The sequence below is a fragment of the Orcinus orca genome, chromosome 19 (assembly GCF_937001465.1).
Source record: "Orcinus orca chromosome 19, mOrcOrc1.1, whole genome shotgun sequence".
In the NCBI taxonomy this organism is placed as follows: Eukaryota; Metazoa; Chordata; class Mammalia; order Artiodactyla; family Delphinidae; genus Orcinus; species Orcinus orca.
This window is the reverse complement of record NC_064577.1, coordinates 54,807,790-54,831,020: the sequence shown is the minus strand read 5'-3', so window position 1 is coordinate 54,831,020 and position 23,231 is coordinate 54,807,790. Positions and strand designations below refer to the sequence as shown.

The 23,231-nt window shown below is 40.7% G+C and overlaps 1 protein-coding gene across 4 annotated transcripts in view; it reads left to right on the top strand.

The window, feature by feature from the left end:
• Window positions 1-23,231, top strand: part of STXBP4 (syntaxin binding protein 4) — a 183,367-nt gene that overhangs the window by 152,270 nt on the left and 7,866 nt on the right. For all 4 annotated transcript variants that reach the window (XR_007473320.1, XM_033431784.2, XM_004271799.3 and 1 more), the window contains one exon: window positions 6,775-6,832. Coding sequence is in view for 3 of the 4 variants with exons in the window: in XM_033431784.2 (XP_033287675.2) it covers window positions 6,775-6,832 (58 nt within the window). In the remaining variant the exon portion in view is untranslated. The remainder of the gene's footprint in view (window positions 1-6,774; window positions 6,833-23,231) is intronic.

The window sequence follows — 23,231 nt, the reverse complement described above, 5'->3', positions numbered from 1 at the left end:
AGCCACCCTTCCGCCCAAGCTCTTTCCCTCTCTTTTCCCTTTTTCTCAAGATATCAGATGCTAAAAGTTAAATGTGTTTGAGTTTTCATAACAACTACACTAGAAAATGTTTTTCAGATAAATTTGGTTATTTGAGCCCTCTGAGACTGATGGTGTTGTCTTTCTCTATTGTGTTCTTGGAATTCTCATTCTCCAGTGTTTCTCCCCATCCCAGCTCCTGCTATCAGCCATGTGAGTCCACCACCTTTACTTTTCAGTTCTTTTTGTCCAATGCCCATTTTTTCCCACTTTACCATGGTCTTCCAATTCCACCACAAACCTTGGCACCACAGACAGTGGTTCAGACTCCTGACTCTCCCTCTCAAACCTCCCACCTTTCCAGCTCACTACATAGTTTATTTTCCTCAATAAGATCTCCTATTTTCTCTATCCTTCAGCCTCCACTGTTATTTTTACTTGTCTTCTTATTCAGCTTAAAGCCTGGGGTCCATTATTCCAATCACTCTTACACATTCCCTCAGCTCACTTGGCACTCTCTCCTTTCCTCCCGCTGTTTAACAAGACTCTGGGCCTCAACAAGCTCAGTCATTACCTTCTGCGTGATATACCCAAGTAACGAGCATCACTGCAGTCACACAACCATAGTTCACTAGATTCCACTAGATCTCTTAATGTGTAATTATAACTATTTTAAAACTCAATATTTTCTCTGGATCTGGTTCTGTTGGTGGTTTTATCTTTTGGCAATGGATCTTTTTCTCTTGCTTTTCTGTGTCTCATAATTGTGATTGTCAGTATTTGGAGGTACAGAACTGTAGAGACTGGGGTAAATGTTATTTAAACCCTGAAATGGGTCTGTCTCTTCTCTGTCAGGCCTTTAGTGTGCGTTTGCGGGGGAGGGTGGTTATTCACTCTCATTTGTAGGCAAGCTGGATTTGCATTTTGTTTCTAGGGTTCTATTGAGTTTACCACAGACTTCAAATTCCTCTAGTGCTTGTCTGCTGTTCTCTTGTGCTCATGTGAGGTCTGGGGTGCTGGGGGTAGGGGTTCTCAGTATGCCTGCCCCATCCTCAGCAGGCAGCAGGCTCCACACACCTGCATCACAGTGGACACTTACTGTCTGCTCTCTTGCCCTCTCCCAGAGTAGGCAGCTCAGTGTCAGGTGAGTGGTGCATGTGGGGAGTGACGGGGTGTGGGGAGACTCTTGGCTTTCCTACTCTGGTCTCTGGGTTTCAGACAGGCCCCATACCCAAGTCTCAGGGGTAGGACTTTCCCAGCCTTCCTGTCCCTCCTTAGTGGCAAACAACCCTACCTCCTACTAAGTGCTCAAGTGGGTTTCCTGCCCCGCTCCTTGTGGAAGTCAAACTCTGCGTCACATCAGTGCAGGATTCTGGATTTGAAAGGTTTCCTGCCCTCACCCCTCCATGACTTAGTGTCAGTGCAGGGTGAAGACATCAGGTTTTCTACCCACCTCACCCCACCAGGACAAATGAGGTTTTTGTGAAGTCTGGGAGGGACTGGGGGTGTGACAGTTTCTTGCCCCTCCCCCAGGAGCAGATGACTTGCCTTCTGTCACTCAGATTCCTGTCCACATGTGGGAGTGTCCCTTGTTCCTCCCCGAACTGCAGCCGGCTATTACTTCATATCAGAGGAGGGTCCAGGTCATGGATGATACTTCTGCTCCACCCTCGAACCTTTGCAGGTCCTGCATGAGCCCACACTACCCAGGGGCTCTCTCAGGTCTCCTGCCTACCCCTTGTCTTTCTCATGAGCAAAGAGCTGTTCAGGGAGAGCAGGCTCTCCTTGTGTCTAGGGCTCCCGGGGACACCAAACTATCATGCTAGCCCATAAGCAGGCTTTACAAATTTATTACAGTTTTAGATATTTTCTTCCTACCCACTTTTATGGCAAGACTTCTTCCTGTGCTCTGCCAAGAGAGGAAGAGTTCACGTGCCCCATCTTCCCTCAGAGGGGCTTGTCACCCTTTGGAATTCGGTTCACCTGAGGGTCAGCTCAGGTGAGGAACTCAGTCTCTGAGGAACTAAACAAAATTTTTAAAATTTTTTTTAGGTTGTGCAGCTTTCCGCACATATGGTGGGAGCAACATTCTCTTGCAGCTTTCTTCATCTTGAACAGTAGCATATCTCCAGCTTTCCTGTTAAGAAACTTTCAAACAATTTTAACATGGCCTGCAAAACCCTGCATAGTCATATTTGCCTGTCTCTCCGGCTCACTCTTGTATCAGTCCCCTCCTAACTCACTCACTATTCTCTGGGAACAATGATTTCTCAGTTCCTCAAACATGCCAAGCTCTTCCCCATCCCAGAACCTTTGCACTTGCTGTTCACTCAACCTAGTGTTCTTGCCCACATCTGTACCTGGATAACTCCAGCAATTTCAGAGATCCTTCCTTCATCCTACATCCCTTTATCCACACTGTACATAAAGTACTTCCTCATTCTTTCTCACAGCTGGACAATATCCCGTTATCTGATATATAGTCTTTAATCAGTCCCCATTGGTGGTTATTTAGATTATTTTCAATCTTTTACTTTTACAATTAATAATCTTGTACATAAAGGTTATCTATAAGATAAATTCCTGGAAGAATTGCTGGATTAAATGGTCCATGGAGCCAGTTCAGCGTAGTGGTTAAGAGTCTGGGCTCTACTGCCTGCCAGCTGTGTAACCTTGGGCAAGTGATGGAACCTCTCCATGCCTGTTTCCTCATTTGTAAAATGGGGATAATAATAGTACCTCATAAAATTGTTGTGAGGCCTAAGAGAGTTGGTACATGTGTAATGCAATGTCTAGCACATGGCCACTCCATTAATGTGAACTGTTGTTATTAGCATTTAAAATTTTAGGTAGATCTTGAAAAGTTTCTCCCCATACATATGTTATCATATGTATACTCCCATGAGTATGAGAATGACTGCCTCTTCATACCCTCAACACAGTGTCTTATTAAACTATCTTTTACTCTTTGCTAACATGATGAACACAGCCTCTCATACTAGTTAATTTGTATTTCTCTTGTTAAGAGTGAAATTAAGCCTATTTTCATATGTTTAAGTACATTTATGTCCTGAATGTTCCACATGTTTCACAGACTCCTATTTGTCATTTCCTTTCTCTTACTGATTTGTAGGAGTTATTTATGTATTAAGGAGTTTAACCTTTGTCTGTGCTATGAGTTACTCTTTCATAGTATTCAATACTTTTCTTTCCTAGTACTTATTCCTACTTTTAATGGTGTCTTTATTTATGATTACTTTTTAATGTTTCATAAGACCAAGGTACATGTTAATTTGTTAATCATTATGTATTGAACACCAGGTAAAATGCTAAACACAGAAAAATAATCACTAAAAAAAATGATCAATAAATATTTAATGAAAGGGCCAAATATGACAAAGAGAACTTTCCTACGTAAATAGACTGGGAAAATAGAAGGGAAAGTATTTTGTATGGACATGTGATGAGTTTGGCTTTGGATATGTGGAGTGTTAGGTGACAGCCAGTGTTCTAAGCTGAATATGCACGAGACTCCTACTTTGGCAAAATACTCATGAAGAGTACTTTGAAACAAATGATCTCTGATGGAAAGAATGTTATGTGAGGGTTCATAAACAAATACTTCCAATCAGAAACAATAGTTGTCATAACAGTTTTAAAGCAAAGATGAAAAGGAAAAATAGAAGCATTATATATTTGCAAGTATAAAGATGTGGGGAATGTAGAAAAATTTTAATGCCTTGGGACTATAACGATTATTGAAAAGTATTTAGATAGTATGTTGTAATTATACCCAAATCACTTATTGTGAAGGGATGAAAATCTTTACTAAAGGACAGTTGCGTCCATCATAGTTATATAAGCTTGTAGAAATCAAAAGCGCCCTTTTTCTATAAAGTAGGTTATTTGGTGTATCAATATATTGTGGTTTTTAACTTATAATTAATTGGACAGTGATTGTGTTTTCTATTACTGAACTATCACTGAAAGATAGTCGCTATCAATTTAGTCCCCAAGTCTGTTTTTTACAGACTATATTAACTGCATGAAGAAGAAGAAACCACTCAGTCTTCTAAAAAGAAATGCTATTTTTTCAGAACAGAGAATTTATCCTCAAATATTGTTCAATAAACAGGAATATCTTGATGGCTACAGTCATTGAATAACCATTTTGACTTATATGGATATGAATTGGTACATTTAATAAGACCGTTGTGAAGTTATAGTCCTTGTTTACTAATTGTAAGAAAATAATCAGGGCAGGAACTCTATTTTGATGGCATGGGGATGTGGTATCCCAATGTCAATCTCAATTCTCAAATGATCCTATAGATTAAAAGATAGTGTCTTTAAAGTATACATATTTTTTTCTCCTCATTAAAAAAAAGACCTGTGAATTAATAAATTAGAAATATGGCTATAATTGCACTGAAGAGACAAGTCATTTAAACAAAAATCTTAGTCACATTAGAATGACTTTCTACTTTTAGCGTGTCTTTGCCCTATTGATCATCATTCCTGGAATTTCTGAACCTTTTTGTCATAAAAGCAGGGGTTTTGTGTACAGTCATCAGATTCTTCCCTTCAGGTGAGGGGCTTGTCAGCGAAAAATGAAGTGATCTGTAACAAAGGTGTAGAAAGTGTAAAGGCGATAAATCTACGTGAACTGCAGCAGCAGTTGATCATGGCCTGTCTGGCTGAGCGTGTGCTGGCCATGGTTACTATCAGAGATATATACAGTGTCACTTCAGGGGCTTTTAAGAAGCCAGTCATTTGCTTATGCTGAGTTCCCAGATATGCTTATTTTGTGCTTAAAATAGGAACATTTATTCATTAAGGGAAAAAAGAAACTCCTAGGTGGCCTGTGTTAATCCACAAAGGAAATAGTTACAGAATTCTGGGCCAGGCTCTTATTTTATACAACTGTGTTAAAAGACTGGAGGTAAATATAAAGTAAAGCTTGTTTTGTTTTTCTTATAAAAATAACATCATTAGAGCTATTCTCAAAGAATATGAAGTGAATGATGATAGAGAAAGGTTTTATTTTGTTCATAGTTGCTGTTCCTGCATTTTTGCTCTGCCCCTTGCTGAGACTTGGGGAAATGGTTTGTTGTTACAGCTCAGTTACTTTCTAAAGTAGGCTACCTGCACCAGGAGTCTGTTCTTTGATGTGTTAATGTTCTTATACTCATCAAAGGAGCCTTGATAAGTCAATACCAAAGACTGATCCAAAAGGTCAATTACAATCCTTTACAGCAGCAGTCCCCAACCTTTTTTTTTTTAATTTATTTATTTACTTATTATTTTTGGCTGCGTTGGGTTTTTGTTGCTGCGCGCGGGCTTTTCTCTAGTTACAGAGAGCAGGGGCTACTCTTTGTTGCGGTGCGAGGGCTTCTCACTGTGGTGGTTTCTTTTGTTGTGGAGCACCAGCTGTGGAGCATCAGCTCTAGAGCACCGGTTCAGCAGGCATTGCTGCGCGGCATGTGGGATCTTCCCGGACCAGGGCTCGAACCCGTGTCCCCTGCATTGGCAGGCGGATTCTTTAACCACTGTGCCACCAGGAAAGTCCAGTCCCCAACCTTTCTGGCACCGGTTTCCTGGAAGACAATTACACAGCTTCGCTCACTCTCCCGCTGCTCACCTGCTGTGTGACCCGTTCCTAACAAACCGCAGACCAATACTGGTCCGTGGCCTGGGGGTTGGGGACCTCTGCTTAACAGTATTCAGGGGTGGAGCCAAGGGATGGAAACCCTTGTGTTCTAAAGGAGTACCACCCATAATTGGAATATAGAGAATGGGCTGCCTCAACCTGGGCCTGTTCTGTTGGTGAGGACAAAAATGTACTTATTTATAGAAATATGGCCAAATGATTGCTTGCTTACTTCAGTCTGCATCTCTTTATAGCTAACTAATTATTCTCAATCCCATTACTGAAATGGAAGCTGAGTTTAGCAAATTGTTTGGCCGTTAACATTTAATGCACAAAATTCTTAATTAACAAAATAAAATACTACAATCCATTGTAAATCACTTTGCTAAATTTTAGACTTCATAAGGAATTTTGTCTTGTCCAAGAGCTACTTTCAAACTGCTTGCTGATCTGGTACTCATATGTCGATTCCCTGTGGAGCTGAGTGAAAGAATGTAAAGGGAGCCGATTAAAGAAACTTTGAGCCCGAATAGACAAGCAGAGGCCATCTTGTCCATCTTTCTGCCGCCAGGAAAAAAACATCCCCTGCACCAAAACTTTTTGCTTGAATCCTGCTGACAAAAATGCTCACCGGGCTTCCCTGGTAGCGCAGTGGTTGGGGGTCCGCCTGCCGATGCAGGGGACGCGGGTTCATGCCCCAGTCCGGGAGGATCCCGCATGCCGCAGAGCGGCTGGGCCCGTGAGCCATGGCCGCTGAGCCTGCGCGTCCGGAGCCTGTGCTCCGCAATGGGAGAGGCCACAGCAGTGAGAGGCCCGCGTACCGAAAAAAAAAAAAAAAAAAAAAATGCTCACCACATGTAAATGACAAGTCATGATCCATTTAATGCAACTAAAGCAGATTGTTAACTGTTCAAGACTTATTTATTGTGTTCTAAGATGCTGAGTATGAAAGCTCATCTGAATTGTTTTAATTCCTCCTTTCTAGACAATTATTTTGTACAAGAAATGTACTCAAATAATTGTAAAGCTGTGGGAAATTTGTGTCCAGGAAATAAAGTTATCTTTATCATCTTATTAAATGTATTTTTGGTTTCCTTTCACTCAAGGTCTACCTTACGGGTGGGAGGAAGCTTACACAGCAGATGGAATCAAGTACTTCATCAAGTAAGTACAAGCATCTCAACCAAGTAAGCAATTTTCTTCACATCTGGAGAGAACCTGGAAGTTGCAGAATAATCAGTAATACCAAGAAACCCTCTTGGAGGTTACAAAAATTAGTAACAAGAAGTGAAACTTCACCATTTTCATTTCATGTGATTTAAATGCTAATATCAGATATTATTTAGAAAAAAAAAAAACCTAATAATTATTTCAAGGGAAACATCAAAAAATTGGAACAGGATTGTCATTTGAACCTAAATGTTGGCTGCCTCAATTCACTTTTGGCTAAAAGTATTAATATTTATGCAAAGTTAATATCTAATGAAAAAGTCTGCTTTGTCTCAAAACTTATTAACAATAATAGTAATAATAATCAACATTTTTTCATGCTTTGCAGTGTACACAGTTCATTTATTCTGCAAATTTTTTTTTTTTTTTTTTTTTTTGCGGTACACGGGCCTCTCACAGTTGTGGCCTCTCCCGTTGCGGAGCACAGGCTCCAGACGCACAGGCTCAGCGGCCATGGCTCACGGGCCTAGCCGCTCCACGGCATGTGGGATCTTCCTGGACCGGGGCATGAACCCGTGTCTCCTGCATCGGCAGGAGGACTCTCAAGCACTGCGCCACCAGGGAAGCCCTGCAAATATTTCTTGAGCATTTGCTGTGCACCAGGCAGTATTCCATACCTTGGAGATACAGCAGTGAGATATACAGACTATATATATTCTATATATTCTCTGATATCAAGGAATTTACTTAATAGTGAGGAAAAACATACAATATATAACTGAGGAGATAAATGAGACAGTATATGAACAAACCTCATCTCAATGGAGTCTCAGAACATCCTTCATTTATAGATGAAAAAAATAAAAGCCTAGAGTAGTTGCCAAAAAATCCACAGCTAACTAAATCACCAAGCCAGAAGGGAACCCAAGTCTTCTGACACTAGGATTCTCTCTAGTATACTAGACTGTTAGAGACCTCTCTTTGAAAGCCTCAACAGAAATACATTTTCTAGCTGCTGGACTGGTTAATTTTACTCTGGACACGGCAATCTGGTATACTTCCACTATGTTCTGAGTAGCTCTTTTCATGTCAGAGTTGGAGTTATGAGAACACAAGGGGGATTCCCAGCATCCTCTTAAAATCCCACGAGACTTCCTTATATGACCCTTTTTTAGCAAATGATACTTGGTATGCATTTGGGGAGGAAAAGAGAGATGTATCCTTGCTGTTCTTTCAAATGTGCAAGTATTTTTCAAAGCAATATCCACATTTTGGATTCTCAAACTCTGTGACTTTACACAGGTTCCTCCATCTCTCTTCATCTCAGTTTTCTCATCAAAAAATAAGGTGAATTGTACCTACTTTATAGAGTTGTTAAATGTTAAGCACCTAGCATAAAATTTGGAACACAGTAGATACCTAATAAAATAGTCATCATTAATTTACAACATGGAGAAAACATCATGGTGGAAAAAAGAACAGGAAAAATCGTATGACCATTAAAGACATTGAAAATTCAGAAGCTTCATATTTTGAAAAGATTTAAGGAAAAGCTAGGGGTAAACCTGGCAAAGTATTTTCTTGATTTTTTTTTTCTTGTGGTCTCTAGCAAAAAGTAATTAATAAAGCAAAGGTGTAGTTTATAATACATGAAGGAGAAAGGGACTTTTGGAGCAAAGGACCCAGGAATTCCATGAACAGATTACATTTAGCGCCATACTATTCACTTCCCAAATCATAACTCTTCTGGAAGGAAAGTTTCACTTCAATATGCTGTATTAACTATGTTTAGTTCCTGAGAGATTTGAAACACTGTACTGTAGGGGTGACAAGAAAATGAAAAACCACATCCAAATTTGCACTGGGTTTCTTTCTTATGTTCACGTTGTAATGGATAAGGGGAGAGTTGTGGGGTGGGGGCGGGGGGGGGGGGCGGTGATGCTCAACAGCCAGGCATATGTTAGGGGTATTTTTCTACGCATTGTATTCTCTAATCTTCTTAACACTGTAGAAAGTGGGCATCGCTCAGCTCTTAATAGGACGATATTATGATGGTGGTGAGCTGCATCCTGCCCTCAGCCATGCCTGTCTCCTAGAAGGTCCCCAAAAGAAATGCCCCATCAAAGGAAGGCAAACTGGCATTCATTGTAAACCCAGGTTCTGAAGTCAGAGGCCTTTGAAAAATGTCAGTAAATGAGTCTGGACCCTGTGGGGAACTCTTTCACCAAGGCTTAGCCTTAGCCATCTGTCAGTATCCTAACCCAAAGCTGTGTCAGAGCCTAACCAGGAAAGGAAAGGATAAGGGCACCATCACCAACTACCAAGGAAAAGGAGGGAGAAAGAGACGTGAGTGTGAGTCAGAGAGTGAGCATGTCCCATTGCCTGGTACCCAGTGGTTTAAGCCACTGTCCTTTGCTGACTGGAACAGTAGTAGCCTTGGGCTGGGCTCCTACTATAAGGGAGAACAGCATCCTAGGAGAAGAGAGAAGAGAAGTAGTAGCAAGCCCTTTGACTGCCCTGAGATCTAACTCAGTCCCGTAGAAGGAATGGAAAGCGGCACCACATTTGTATAATCCACTCCAGTCATAGAAAATAATGTACACTCTTTAGGGAGTTATCTTCCTTGACCTTAATCTTGACTCCTAAGGAAAGCAGAAAAGAGGCAAGATAGATTTGTTAAAGGACAGTGGTGGGCATCCTTGTCTCACCATTACAGTTGGAGAAACTCTGTGGAAAAGAGGCTAAACTCATCCAGGTCAGGCCGTAGTAAAATTTCAGAGCCAAGATACAGTTCCAGGATTGTCTGAGTCCAAAGCCATCCCCCCAAAACACACACCCACGCTGCACCATCTCCATCTCCTTATTTTAACGTAGCATGTTTACATATGACAAGAAAGATATTTTAAACTGATCTTGATTTTGTTAGAATTCTATACTTTATTCATTTTTAAATAGCAGAATAGAAACTTAGTTCTAAGCACAAGTAGTCATCTCCTGGAGACTAGAAAGGTCAAACAGTAAAGATAAGAAAATCTAACAATATACCAGTGTTTTCTTTATCTTGTCTCATGGAGGAATGGACTGCTTACCATGAGTTGGCTTTTTTTTTTTTTTTGCGGTACGCGGGCCTCTCACTGTTGTGGCCTCTCCCGTTGCGGAGCACAGGCTCCGGACGTGCAGGCTCAGCGGCCATGGCTCACGGGCCCAGCCACTCCGCGGCATGTGGGATCTTCCCGGACCGGGGCATGAACCCGTGTCCCCTGCATCGGCAGGCGGACTCTCAACCACTGCGCCACCAGGGAAGCCCGAGTTGGCTTTTTTGCTAGTCATTAACCCCATTCAAGCACCAACATTTATTTTAGTTTAACTATTCTTAATGGAAGTCTTATTTTACAAGTATTGTGTGCTTTCCTGCCTTCTTCTACTGAGGCCCCTGAACAAAATCATTATAAACATCAATCTTATACATAATACAGTGAGTTCTGCAGGTGACGTTAAGCTGTATAAGCTAGAATAGAGACACAGCTGTCATCTCTCCCCGATCTCAACATGCCTGGCCATCTCCTCATCTCCATTCTCCTTTTCAATCCTCTACACACTTCACCATCTTCCCCAGGAGTTTATTTGAGGAAGACAGGATGCCAAATAATCAGACTAATTTGAATTGCTTGTAAATAGTCCTGGAGTGTGCATCTACAAGTGTTTATATGTGAGTCAAGTGCATAAGTTCTGGTGCAGGTGGATTTGATTCCAGGAAGGCCATCTGGTATAAGGAAAAGAAGAGCATGGGCTTTGGATTTGGAGAAAGGTAGGTTCCAATGCTGGTGTCTCCACAGAATAGCTGAATGACCTTGGCATGTTTACTAAACCTCTCTGGGCTTTAATTTCTACGTATAGAATGGAAAGAATATTAGCCCTTCATAGAGTTCCTGCCCAGAATGAATGAGCTTATGTATGTAAAAAGCCTATCATAACACCTGACCCAAAGTAGACACTTTCAGCCAAGGTTAGGCCTCTTCACTTGCTCCTAACATTTTGATGAGGGTTTCCTCTCAGCTCTTAGCTGCCTTCAGATAGGATGCCAAATAAGTAATGTCTGCATAAGCAAGCATCCACTATATGTCTTTCTTGGAACTATTTAGATTTTTGTTTTTTCATCCTCTCACTACCCCAACCAAACTTTTGAGCCTGGCTAGCCTGTGTTAGCTTTTGGGTAGGAGTAGTTCATTTACCATGTGAATGGTAATTTGGAGGCAAGAAATAACAAGTAATGAACTCAGTTCATTGCCTCTGTCACCTTTGCTTAAAAAGAACAGTGACTGAGATCCCTCTTCCAGAACATTGGAGGAGATGCCGGTCTGTGTACGTATACACAATGTCTGAGATTGACACCTGTCACTATCTTCCCGGAAACTGAATTGTTAAATCTGATGGAAGCCAAGCCTTGGGCAAAGGAATAACTGTCAGTGCTGTCCCAAGAATGCCTAGACAAAGACGGTCTTCATTGAATATTCCTATCCACCCACATGTCCATTGCACACCCATTAATACTGTGTAGTCATCTACTTACCTTCTGACACAAGAGAAGAAAGCATTTTATCTTGTGTAAACAAACATAATCAAAATATTGGCATTGCTAGAGCCAGTGTCTCATAGAACTAACAAAAGTATACATCTATATATGTGTATGTGTATACACCAATATGTGTATGCACATATGCAAATAGGCAGGGCTTACTCACTTGCTATATAAATACCAGTGCATTCAAGGGAAAACTTTCTTATTTTCTCCTTAGAGAGAGAGTTGCAGCGTTCTTAAATTCAATGACAAAATGCCAGTTATCTTGATAGCGCTGTAATGAAATTATCTGGTAAACCTGACCATTTTACCACCCAACTTCCTATCTTCCCTTTGCAGTTATATACTATTACAGATTTATAACAATCTTTTGATATGATTCCACTTTAAAAGTTCATATACTTTATATGTATGTTATATAATTTAACAGAATTATTATGAGCTATGTTTGAGAGTAAAAATGAACTTAATATTACAAACTAGACATAACTGCTACGTTGCTTTCGTTGAACTCTTTTTTTCTATTGAAGGTTTCAGATTCACTGTGATCACTGGCCATGATTTCATGTATTAATTCTCTATTGCTGCTTAATAAATTTCCCCAAAATTTTGCAGCCTTAAACAATAAACATTTATTTTCTTACCCAAGTTGCAGAGGGTCAAGAACCCGGATGTGGTTTCGCTGGATCATTCTGACTCTCTCTCGATGTGGGTTTCTCATAAAGTTGCAATCAAGCTCTTAGCCAGGTCTGGGAATTGAAGAGTAGTTTAATGGGGCTGGAATATTTGTTCCAGGCTCACATGTGAGGCTTCAGTTCCTCACCATAAGTGGACCTTTCTCCATCCATAGGGCCATAGGGCTGCACAAACATTGCAGCTGGCTTCCCCCACAGCAAGGGACAAGAGAAAAAGTGAAAGCAAGAGAAACACCAAGATAAAACCTGTAGTGTCTTTTATAACCAATCTCAGAAGTGATTGACATACCTTCTGCCATATGCTACTGGTCAAACAGAGCACCCTGGTACAGTGTAGGAGGCAGCTATACAAGAGTGTGCATGCCAGAAGGTAAGGACCACTGGGAGCTATCTTAGAGGATGCCTATGACAAGGCTGTTTCACAATGTACTATATATAATATATTAATCAATAATTAAATTATTATATATATAATCTATACATCTCTATAAACGATACAAAAATCTCAATATCATATACTTGCTTCAAACATTATATTATACTGTTGGTGATTTTTCAAGTAGGTATATTCATTGGTTTTTTATTTTGTTTGTTTTTTTAAACATCTTTATTGGAGTATAATTGCTTTACAATGGTGTGTTAGATTCTGCTTTATAAAAACGTGAATCAGTTATATATATACATATATATGTCCCCATATCTCTTCCCCCTTGCGTCTCCCTCCCTCCCACCCTCCCATCCTCCCTATCCCATCCCTCTAGGTGGTCACATAGCACCGAGCTGATCTCCCTGTGCTATGCGGCTGCTTCCCACTAGCTATCTATTTTACATTTCGTAGTGTATATATGTCCATGACACTCTCTCACTTTGTCCCAGCTTACCCTTCCCGTTCCCCATATCCTCAAGTCCATTCTCTAGTAGGTCTGTGTCTTTATTCCCGTCTTGCCCCTAGGTTCTTCATGACCTTTTTTTTTTTTTTTAGATTACATATATATGTGTTAGCATACAGTATTTGTTTTGCCCTTTCTTAATTACTTCACTCTGTATGACACACTCTAGGTCCACCCACCTCACTACAAATAACTCAATTTATTTTCTTTTTATGGCTGAGTAATATTCCATTGTACATATGTGCCACATCTTCTTTATCCATTCATCTGTTTATGGACACTTAGGTTGCTTCCACATCCTGGCTATTGTAAATAGAGCTGCAATGAATATTTTGGTACGTCATTGCTTTTGAATTATGTTTCTTTCAGGGTATATGCCCAGTAGTGGGATTGCTGGGTCATATGGTAGTTCTATTTTTAGTTTTTTAAGGAACCTCCATACTGTTCTCCATAGTGGCTGTATCAATTTACATTGCCACCAACAGTGCAAGAGGGTTCCCTTTTCTCCACACCCTCTCCAGCATTTATTGTTTGTAGATTTTTTGATGATGGCCATTCTGACCGGTGTGAGATGATATCTCATTGTAGTTTTGACTTGCATTTCTCTAATGATTAAAGACGTTGAGCATTCTTTCATGTGTTTGTTGGCAATCTGTATATCTTCTATGGAGAAATGTCTATTTAAGTCTTCTGCCCATTTTTGGATTGGATTGTTTGTTTTTTTGACATTAAGCTGCATGAGCTGCTTGTAAATTTTGGACATTAATCCTTTGTCAGTTGCTTCATTTGTAAATATTTTCTCCCATTCTGGGGGTTGTATTTTCATCTTGTTTATGGTTTCCTTTGCTGTGCAAAAGCTTTTAAGTTTCATTAGGTCCCATTTGTTTATTTTTGTTTTTATTTCCATTTCTCTAGGAGGTGGGTCAATAAGGATCTTGCTGTGATTTATGTCATAGAGTGTTCTGCCTGTGTTTTCCTCTAAGAGTTTGATAGTGTCTGGCCTTACATTTAGGTCTTTAATCCATTTTGAGTTTATTTTTGTGTATGGTGTTAGAGAGTGTTCTAATTTCATTCTTTTAGATGTAACCAGTTTTCCCAGCACCACTTATTGAAGAGGCTGTCTTTTCTCCACTGTATATTCTTGCCTCCCTTATCAAAGATAAGGTGACCATATGTGCATGGGTTTATCTCTGGGCTTTCTATCCTGTTCCATTGACCTATATTTCTGTTTTTGTGCCAGTAGCATACTGTCTTGATTACTGTCATTTACTGTCCTGGAACCTGATTCCTCCAGCTCCGGTTTTCTTTCTCAAGATTGCTTTGGGTATTCGGGGTCTTTTGTGTCTCCATACATATTGTGAAATTTTTTGTTCGAGTTCTGTGAAAAATGCCAGTGGTAGTTTGATAGGGATTGCATTGAATCTGTAGATTCCATTGGGTAGTATAGTCATTTTCACAATGTTGATTCTCCCACTCCAAGAACATGGTATATCTCTTCATCTATTTGTATCATCTTTAATTTCTTTCATCAGTATCTTATAAATTTCTGCATACAGGTCTTTTGTCTCCTTAGGTACGTTTATTCCTAGATATTTTAGTCTTTTGTTGCAATGGTAAATGGGAGTGTTTTCTTAATTTCACTTTCAGATTTTTCAACATTAGTGTATAGGAATGCAAAAGATTTCTGTGCATTAACTTTGTATCCTGCTACTTTACCAAATTCATTGATTAGCTCTAGTAGTTTTCCGGTAACATCTTGAGGATTCTCTACGTATACTATCATGACATCTGCAAACAGTGACAGCTTTACTTCTTCTTTTCCAATTTGGATTCCTTTTATTTCTTTTTCTTCTCTGATTGCTCTGGCTAAAACTTCCAAAACTATGTTGAATAATAGTGGTGAGAGTGGGCAACCTTGTCTTGTTCCTGATCTTAGTGGAAATGGTTTCAGTTTTTCATCATTGAGGACGATGTTGGCTGTGGGTTTGTCATATATAACCTTTATTAGGTTGAGGAAAGTTACCTCTATGCCTACTTTCTGGAGCGTTTTTAATCAGAAATCTGTCTTGAATTTTGTCAAAAGCTTTCTCTGCATCTATTGAGATGATCATATGGTTTTTCTCCTTCAATTTGTTAATATGGTGTATCACATTGATTGATTTGCGTATATTGAAGAATCCTTGCATTCATAGGATAAACCCCACTTGATCATGGTGTGTGATCCTTTTAATGTGCTGTTGGATTCTGTTTGGTAGTATTTTGTTGAGGATTTTTGCATCTATGTTCATCAGTGATATTGGCCTCTAGTTTTCTCTCTTTGTGACATCTTTGTCTGGTTTTGGTATCAGGGTGATGGTGGCCTCATAGAATGAGGTTGGGAGTGTTCCTCCCTCTGCGATATTTTGGAAGAGTTTGAGAAGGATAGGCGTTAGCTCTTCTCTAAATGTTTGATACAATTCGCCTGTGAAGCCATCTGGTCCTGGGCTTTTGTTTGTTGGAAGATTTTTAATCACAGTTTCAATTTCAGTGCTTGTGATTGGTCTGTTCATATTTTCTATTTCTTCCTGGTTCAGTCTCGGAAGGTTGTGCATTTCTAAGAATTTGTCCATTTCTTCCAGGTTGTCCATTTTATTGGCATACAGTTGCTTGTAGGAATCTTTCATGATCCTTTATATTTCTGTAGTGTCAGTTGATACTTCTCCTTTTTCATTTCTAATTCTATTTATTTGAGTCTTCTCCCTTTTTTTCTTGATGACTCTGGCTAATGGTTTATCAATTTTGTTTATCTTCTCAAAGAACCAGCTTTTAGTTTTATTGATCTTTGCTATCATTTCCTTCATTTCTTTTTCATTTGTTTCTGATCTGATCTTTATGATTTCTTTCCTTCTACTAACTTTGGGTTTTTTTTGTTCTTCTTTCTCTAATTGCTTTAGGTGTAAGGTTAGGTTGTTTGAGATGTTTCTTGTTTCTTAAGGTAGGATTGTATTGCTATAAACTTTCCTCTTAGAACTGCTTTTGCTGTATCCCATAGGTTTTGGGTCGTCGTGTTTTCATTGTCATTTGTTTCTAGGTATTTTTTGATTTCCTCTTTGATTTCTTCAGTTATCTCTAGGTTATTATTTTTTCCTGTAATTGATATCTAGTCTCATAGTGTTGTGGTTGGAAAAGATACTTGATACGATTTCAATTTTCTTAAATTTACCAAGGCTTGATTTGTGACCCAAGATATGATCTATCCTGGAGAATAATCCATGAGCACTTGAGAAGAAAGTGTATTCTGTTGTTTTTGGATGGAATGTCCTATAAATATCAATTAAGTTCATCTTGATTAATGTATCATTTAAAGCTTGTTTCCTTATTTATTTTCATTTTGGATGATCTGTCCATTGGTGAAAGTGGGGTGTTAACATCCTCTACTATGATTGTGTTACTGTCGATTTCCCCTTTTATGGCTGTTAGTATTTGCCTTATGTATTGAGGTGCTCCTATGTTGGGTGCATAAATATTTACAATTGTTATAACTTCTTCTTGGATTGATCCCTCGATCATTATGTAGTGTCCTTCTTTGTCTCTTCTAATAGTCTTTGTTTGAAAATCTATTTTGTCTGCTATGAGAATTGCTACTCCAGCTTTCTTTTGATTTCCATTTGCATGGAATATCTTTTTCCATCCCCTCACTTTCAGTCAGTATGTCTCCCTAGGTCTGAAGTGGGTCTCTTGTAGACAGTATATATATGGGTCTTGTTTTTTTATCCATTCAGCCAGTCTGTGTCTTTCGGTTGGAGCATTTAATCCATTTACATTTAAAGGAATTATCAATATGTATGTTCCTATTACCATTTTCTTAATTGTTTGGGGTTTCTTACTGTAGGTCTTTTCCTTCTCTTGTGTTTCCTGCCCAGAGAAGGTCCTTTAGCATTTCTTGTAAAGCTGGTTTGGTGGTGCTGAATTCTCTCAGCTTTTGCTTGTCTGTAAAGGTTTTAATTTCTCCATCAAATCTGAATGAAATCCTTGCTGGGTAGAGTAATCTTGGTTGTAGTTTATTCCCCTTTGTCACTTTAAATATGTCCTGCCACTCCCTTCTGACTTGCAGAGTTTCTGCTGAAAGAGCACCTGTTAACCTTATGGGGATTCCCTTGTGTGTTATTTGTCATTTTTCCCTTGCTGCCTTTAATATTTTTTCTTTGTATTTAATTTTTGATAGTTTGATTAATATGTGTCTTGGCATATTTCTCCTTGGATTTACCCTGTATGGGACTCTCCATGCTTCCTGGACTTGATTAACTATTTCCTTTCCCATTTTAGTGAAGTTTTCAAGTGTAAGATCTTCAAATATTTTCTCAGTCCCTTTCTTTTTCTCTTCTTCTTCTGGGACCCCTATAATTCGAATGTTGATGCATTTAATGTTGTCCCAGATGTCTCTGAGACTGTCCTCAATTCTTTTCATTCTTTTTCTTTACTCTGCTCTGCAGTAGTTATTTCGACCATTTTATCTTCCAGGTCACTTATCCATTCTTTTGTCTCAGTTATTCTGCTATTGATCCCTTCTAGAGAATTTTTAATTTCATTTATTGTGTTGTTCATCACTTTTTGTTTGCTCTTTACTTCTTCTAGGTCCTTATTAAACGTTTCTTGTATTTTCTCCACTTTTTTTCCAAGATTTTGGATCATTTTTACTGTCATTATTCTGAAATCTTTTTCAGGTAGACAGCCTATTTCCTCTTCATTTGTTAGGTCTGGGGGGTTTTGCCTTGCTTCTTCATCTGCTGTGTGTTTCTCTGGCTTCTCATGTTGCTTAACTTACTGTGTTTGGGGTCTCCTTTTCGCAGGCTGCAGTTTCGTAGTTCCCGTTGTTTTTGGTGTCTGCCCCCAGTGGCTACAGTTGGTTCAGTGGGTTGTGTAGGCTTCCTGGTGGAGGGGACTAGTGCCTGTGTTCTGGTGAATGAGGCTGGATCTTGTCTTTCTGGTGGGCAGGTCCACATCTGGTGATGTGTTTTGGGAGGTCTGGGCCTTATTATGATTTTAGGCAGCCTCTCCGCTAATGGACGGGGTTGTGTTCCTGTCTTGCTAGTTGTTTGGCATAGAGTGTCCAGCACTGTAGCTTGCTGGTCGTTGAGTGGAGCTGGGTCTTGGTGTTGAGATGGAGATCTCTGGGAGATTTTCGCCATTTGATATTACTTGGAGCTGGGAGGTCTCCTCTGGACCAATGTGCTGAACTTGGCTCTCCCACCTCAGAGGCACAGCCCTGATGCCTGGCTGGAGCACCAAGAGCCTGTCATTCACACGGCTCAGAATAAAAGTGAGAAAAGAAAGAAAGAAGAAGATAAAACAAAATAAAGTAAAATAAAACAAAGTTATTAAAATAAAATTTTTTTTAATAAAAGAAAAAAGAAAGAAAGAAGAGAGCAACCAATCTGGAAAAAAAATCTACCAATTATAACAAGTGCTAAAAACTATACTAAAAAAAGAGAAAAAAAAAAAAAGGAAAGACAGAACCCTGGGTCAAATGGTAAATGCAAAGCTATACAGACAAAATCACACACAGAACCATACACATACACACTCACAAAAAGAGAAAAAGGGAAAAATATATATATATATCGTTGCTCCCAAAGTCCACCTCCTCAATTTGGGATGACTCGTTGTCTATTCATGTATTCCACAGATGCAGGTACATCAAGTTTATTGTGGAGCTTTAATCCACTGCTTCTGAGGCTGCTGGGAGAAATTTCCCTTTCTCTTCTTTGTTCGCACAGCTCCCGGGGTTCAGCTTTGGATTTGGCCCCACCTCTGCCTGTAGGTCACCTGAGGGCATCTGTTCTTCACTCAGACAGGACGGGGTTAAAGGAGCAGCTGATTCGGGGGCTCTGGCTCACTGAGGCCGCGGTGAGGGAGGAATGAGGATGCAGGGCGAGCCTGCGGCGGCAGAGGCCAGCATGACGTTGCACCGGCCTGAGGCACGCTGTGTGTTCTTCTGTGGGAGTTGTCCCTGGATCACTGGACCCTGGCAGTGGTGGGCTGCACAGGCTCCCCGGAAGGGAGGTGTGGATAGTGGCCTGTGCTCGCACACAGGCTTCTTGGCGGCGGCAGCAGCAGCCTTAGCGTCTCATACCCGTCTCTGGGGTCCGCGCTGATAGCCATGGCTCGCGCCCGTCTCTGGAGCTCCTTTAAGCGGCACTCTTAATCCCCTCTCCTCGCGTACCAGGAAACAAAGAGGGAAGAAAAAGTCTCTTGCCTCTTCGGCAGCTCCAGACATTTTCCCGGACTCCCTCCCGGCTAGCTGTGGCGCACTAGCCCCCTTTAGGCTGTGTTCACGCCGCCAACCCCAGTCCTCTCCCTGCGCTCTGACCGAAGCCCGAGCCTCAGCTCCCAGCCCCACCCGTCCCAGCGGGAGAGCAAACAACCCTCTCGGGCTGGTGAGTGCCAGTCGGCACCGGGCCTCTGTGCAGGAATCTCTCCGCTCTGCCCTCCGCACCCCTGTGGCTGCGCTCTCCTCCATGGCTCCGAAGCTTCCCCGCTCCGCCACTGCAGTCTCCACCCGCGAAGGGGCTTCCTAGTGTGTGGGAACCTTTCCTCCTTCACAGCTCCCTCTCACTGGTGCAGGTTCCGTCCCTATTCTTTTGTCTCTGTTTATTCTATTTTCTTTTGCCCTACCCAGGTACGTGGGGAGTTTCTTGCCTTTTGGGAGGTCTGAGGTCTTCTGCTCATGTTCAGTAGGTGTTCTGTAGGAGTTGTTCCACATGTAGGTGTATTTCTGATATATTTGTGGGGAGGAAGGTGATCTCCACGTCTTACTCTTCCGCCATCATGAAGCCGTCTACTCATTGGTTTTTAAAAGTTACTCACACCTGGCTTATAATTCCTTTGTGTTGATACACCTTTATATCACATTCTGAAATCTGAGATAGCACACCTTGTATTATAAAATCTGTTCTCCATTACATAGGAAGTATTATACTTACATTACAAATGCATACCAGTAAAACCTAGGGAGCCTGTGATTTCTGAATAAAACAGAAGTTTCTGTCTAGAACAGAGAGGGCAAATAGATTTCAACTCACTTTCTCAAGTGTTGTTTGTGAAGAATTCTGAGGCTATATTCAACCTCACTGATATGTCTTTTTTTTTGTTGTCTGCGTTGGGTCTTCGTTGCTGCACACGGACTTTTCTCTAGTTGCAGTGAGTGAGGGCTATTCTTCCTTGTGGTGCATGGGTTTCTCATTGCGGTGGCTTCTCTTGTTGCGGAGCACAGGCTCTAGGTTCACGGGCTTCAGTAGTTGCGGCACATGGGCTCAGTAGTTGTGGTGCACAGGCTTAATTGCTCCACGGCATGTGGGATCTTCCCGGACCAGGGATCAAACCCGTGTCCCATGCATTGGCAGGTGGACTCTTAACCACTGTGCCACCAGGGAAGTCCCTGATATTTGTCTTGATGCATCAGAGATGTCTGCTGTGGGTGCCGGGGGAAGAGATGTGTGGGACACATACCACATTTTTTCAGTCTTTGGTCTTCTAGAGCATATTGCCAACACAGGAACTCTGCCAGGATGAACAGTAATAATGCAAACCGTAGGTTGGAATGACAAAATAAACAGTGACATTCCCCCCCAATAGTTCTTATGAGATAGTCAGTATTTAAGAGCTTTGCCTTTATGACTTCAAAGGAAAACTGATTTCCAATAGGCATGTTTTGTCTCATATCTTTCCAGACAGAGTTCATTAACAACCCTAAATGATTGTCTGAACTTGGGGTAGAACAGCCTATTAGGTTGTTTCCAGGTAGGAAAGAATGTAGATCATAACCTATATATGAATGAAATTTGTCATTGTCAGCCTTCTGTATTAATTAAAGGCTTAAGTTACATTGTATCATCTCATTTATAAAATAAATTAAAAAATGGAAAACACAAAAGGAAAAATTTGAGATTGTTTTTCTTACCTCCAACCTTATTTTGCACGTAGAGTCCATGTTAGGTAATTCTAATGTGATTAGAAATTAAGGAGACTGGGGAAGGGAGGGTGGAGAGGGAGGGATGGTTTCTGGATGGGAAATAAAAAGCTACTACTTTTAACTTTTCCTAAATCCTTAGCAGATGATTTTAGCTCCACTTTAGTAGGTACTGTCAGGAGCCCTCCCGCTTAAGACCTCGTTAATTTGGCTGCTTTGATTAATTTTAGATGAGTTAAGAAATAGCCATGGGCAGACTACTGAAGTCTAGGGCTCACTTGATGAGATGTCAGGGCAATTTCTATGTACCTAACTTCAGTGTAGATAAGGGAAATGGGGGTAAGCCCCTCACTGCCTTTGCATGTATGGCAATCCTGAGCATTTCATTCTTAATGAGACTATAATGAAGAAATCAACAGAGGACTTGAAGGAAGAAGTATGGAGCTTATTAAAATATTTTGTTCCCAAGTACTTCTAGCTATGATTAAATTGTAAGGTATTAAAACCACTAGTCTGGATGTACCCATCTATGTGATAACTGGTTTAGAATATCCAGTAACTAGTACAGTGCCTGGTATGTGTAGGGACTGAATAAGTATTTATCAAATGAGTGAATACGGTCATTGAGGAAGCAGTTGATAGGGAAAAAATATGGGCTTTAGTATCAGACAGACCTGGTTTCTAATGTTTACACCACCACTTTTGAGTGTGACCTTGGTATAATGAGTAGTATTTCTATTGTCTGTAACCCCTTTTCTCATCAAAAAACAAGGATAGTAGTTTATATCTCCCAGGCTTGTTTTGAGAATTTAACAAAATAACTCACCTGGCACAAGGTGAGTGCCTAATAGATGTTCATTCCCCTTCCCTTCCCTTATATTATTCTACTGCTATTTGCCAGTGGAGGAGCTTTATACGACAGCATTTGCACAGCTGCAAATAGAAACCAGCAACCAAAACCTACACTTATACCTCTCCCCAGCCAGTCAGCAGCCCTGTGACAGGAGCAAAGAGGCTGCAGGGCTCAGGAGCCTGAGACAGCCTGCTCTGGATCTTCTATAAATACCTACAAAGGGGTGTAGCCATATGAAACTCTGTATGAGCAACTGTCATCTAAACAGAAGGCCAGCCAGCTGACCGAGGTTACTCAGAATGGAAAGCCCACTGAAATGAATAAAATATCCAGATCTAGACAGCCAACATCAAGCTCTTTTTTCCCCTATTTAACCAATAACAGATATAACTGAGGCAGGAAGCATGTTTTTTAGCATTTTGGAGGGATAATATAAGAAAATCCTTTGGGACTGTGTAAAGTACTTTGGAAATTCATCACCTTTCTAGGGTTATACTTTTATTCAGCCGGATATGGCATTTTCTCTGCCTCCAAGACCCTTTATTTAAATTTCTCAACAAATACTAACTTTTTTGTCACTTTCCCTTCCAAATTTGGTTGCTGGATTAGTCTGCTAGGGCTTCCATGACAAAATACCACAGACTGGGTGGCTTAAACTGGGTGAAAAATTTATTTTTCTCACAGTTCTGGAGGACAGAAGGCCAAGATCAAGATGCCATCAGGATTGGTTTCTTGTGAGGCCCCTCTTCCTGGGATGTAGACAACTACCTCCTCACATGGCCTCTTCTCTGTGTTCATGGAGAGAAAGGTCTGATGTGTCTTCCTCTTCTTACAAGGACACCAGTCCCATTGGACCAGGGCCTCACCCTCATGATCTCATCTAACCCTAATTACCTCCACAAAGGCCCCATCCTCCAAACACAGCCACATTAGGGTTTAGGACTGCAACATAGAATTGGGGGGTGGGGACACAATTCATTCCGTAACAGTTGCTTCTTCCTTAAATTACTTTCCATAGATCTCTAGCACCTTTTTCTTCAGTCAGTTATCTCCAGTACAATGTATTATAGCATATAATCTTTCTTCCTGTACATTTGCCAAGTTTCAGGCAAATTGCAAGAATTAATACAAACCAGTGCCCCTTCCCTCAAGCTCTAGGCTTTAGTGCGAGAAATAGCTGAGGGGCAAGGGAGTGTGGTAAGTAGAATAATGGCTCCCTGATAATATCTATGAGCTAATCCCCAAAATCTTTGAATATGTTAGGTTCCATGGTAAAGGGGCATTAAGGTTGCAGGTGGAATTAAGGTTGCTAATCAGCTGACCTTAAAATAGGGAGATTATCCTGGATTATCCATGTGGGTCCAGTCTAATCACATGAGTCCTCAGCAGTAGAAGAGGGAGCCAGAAGGAAAGAGTCAGAAAGAGATA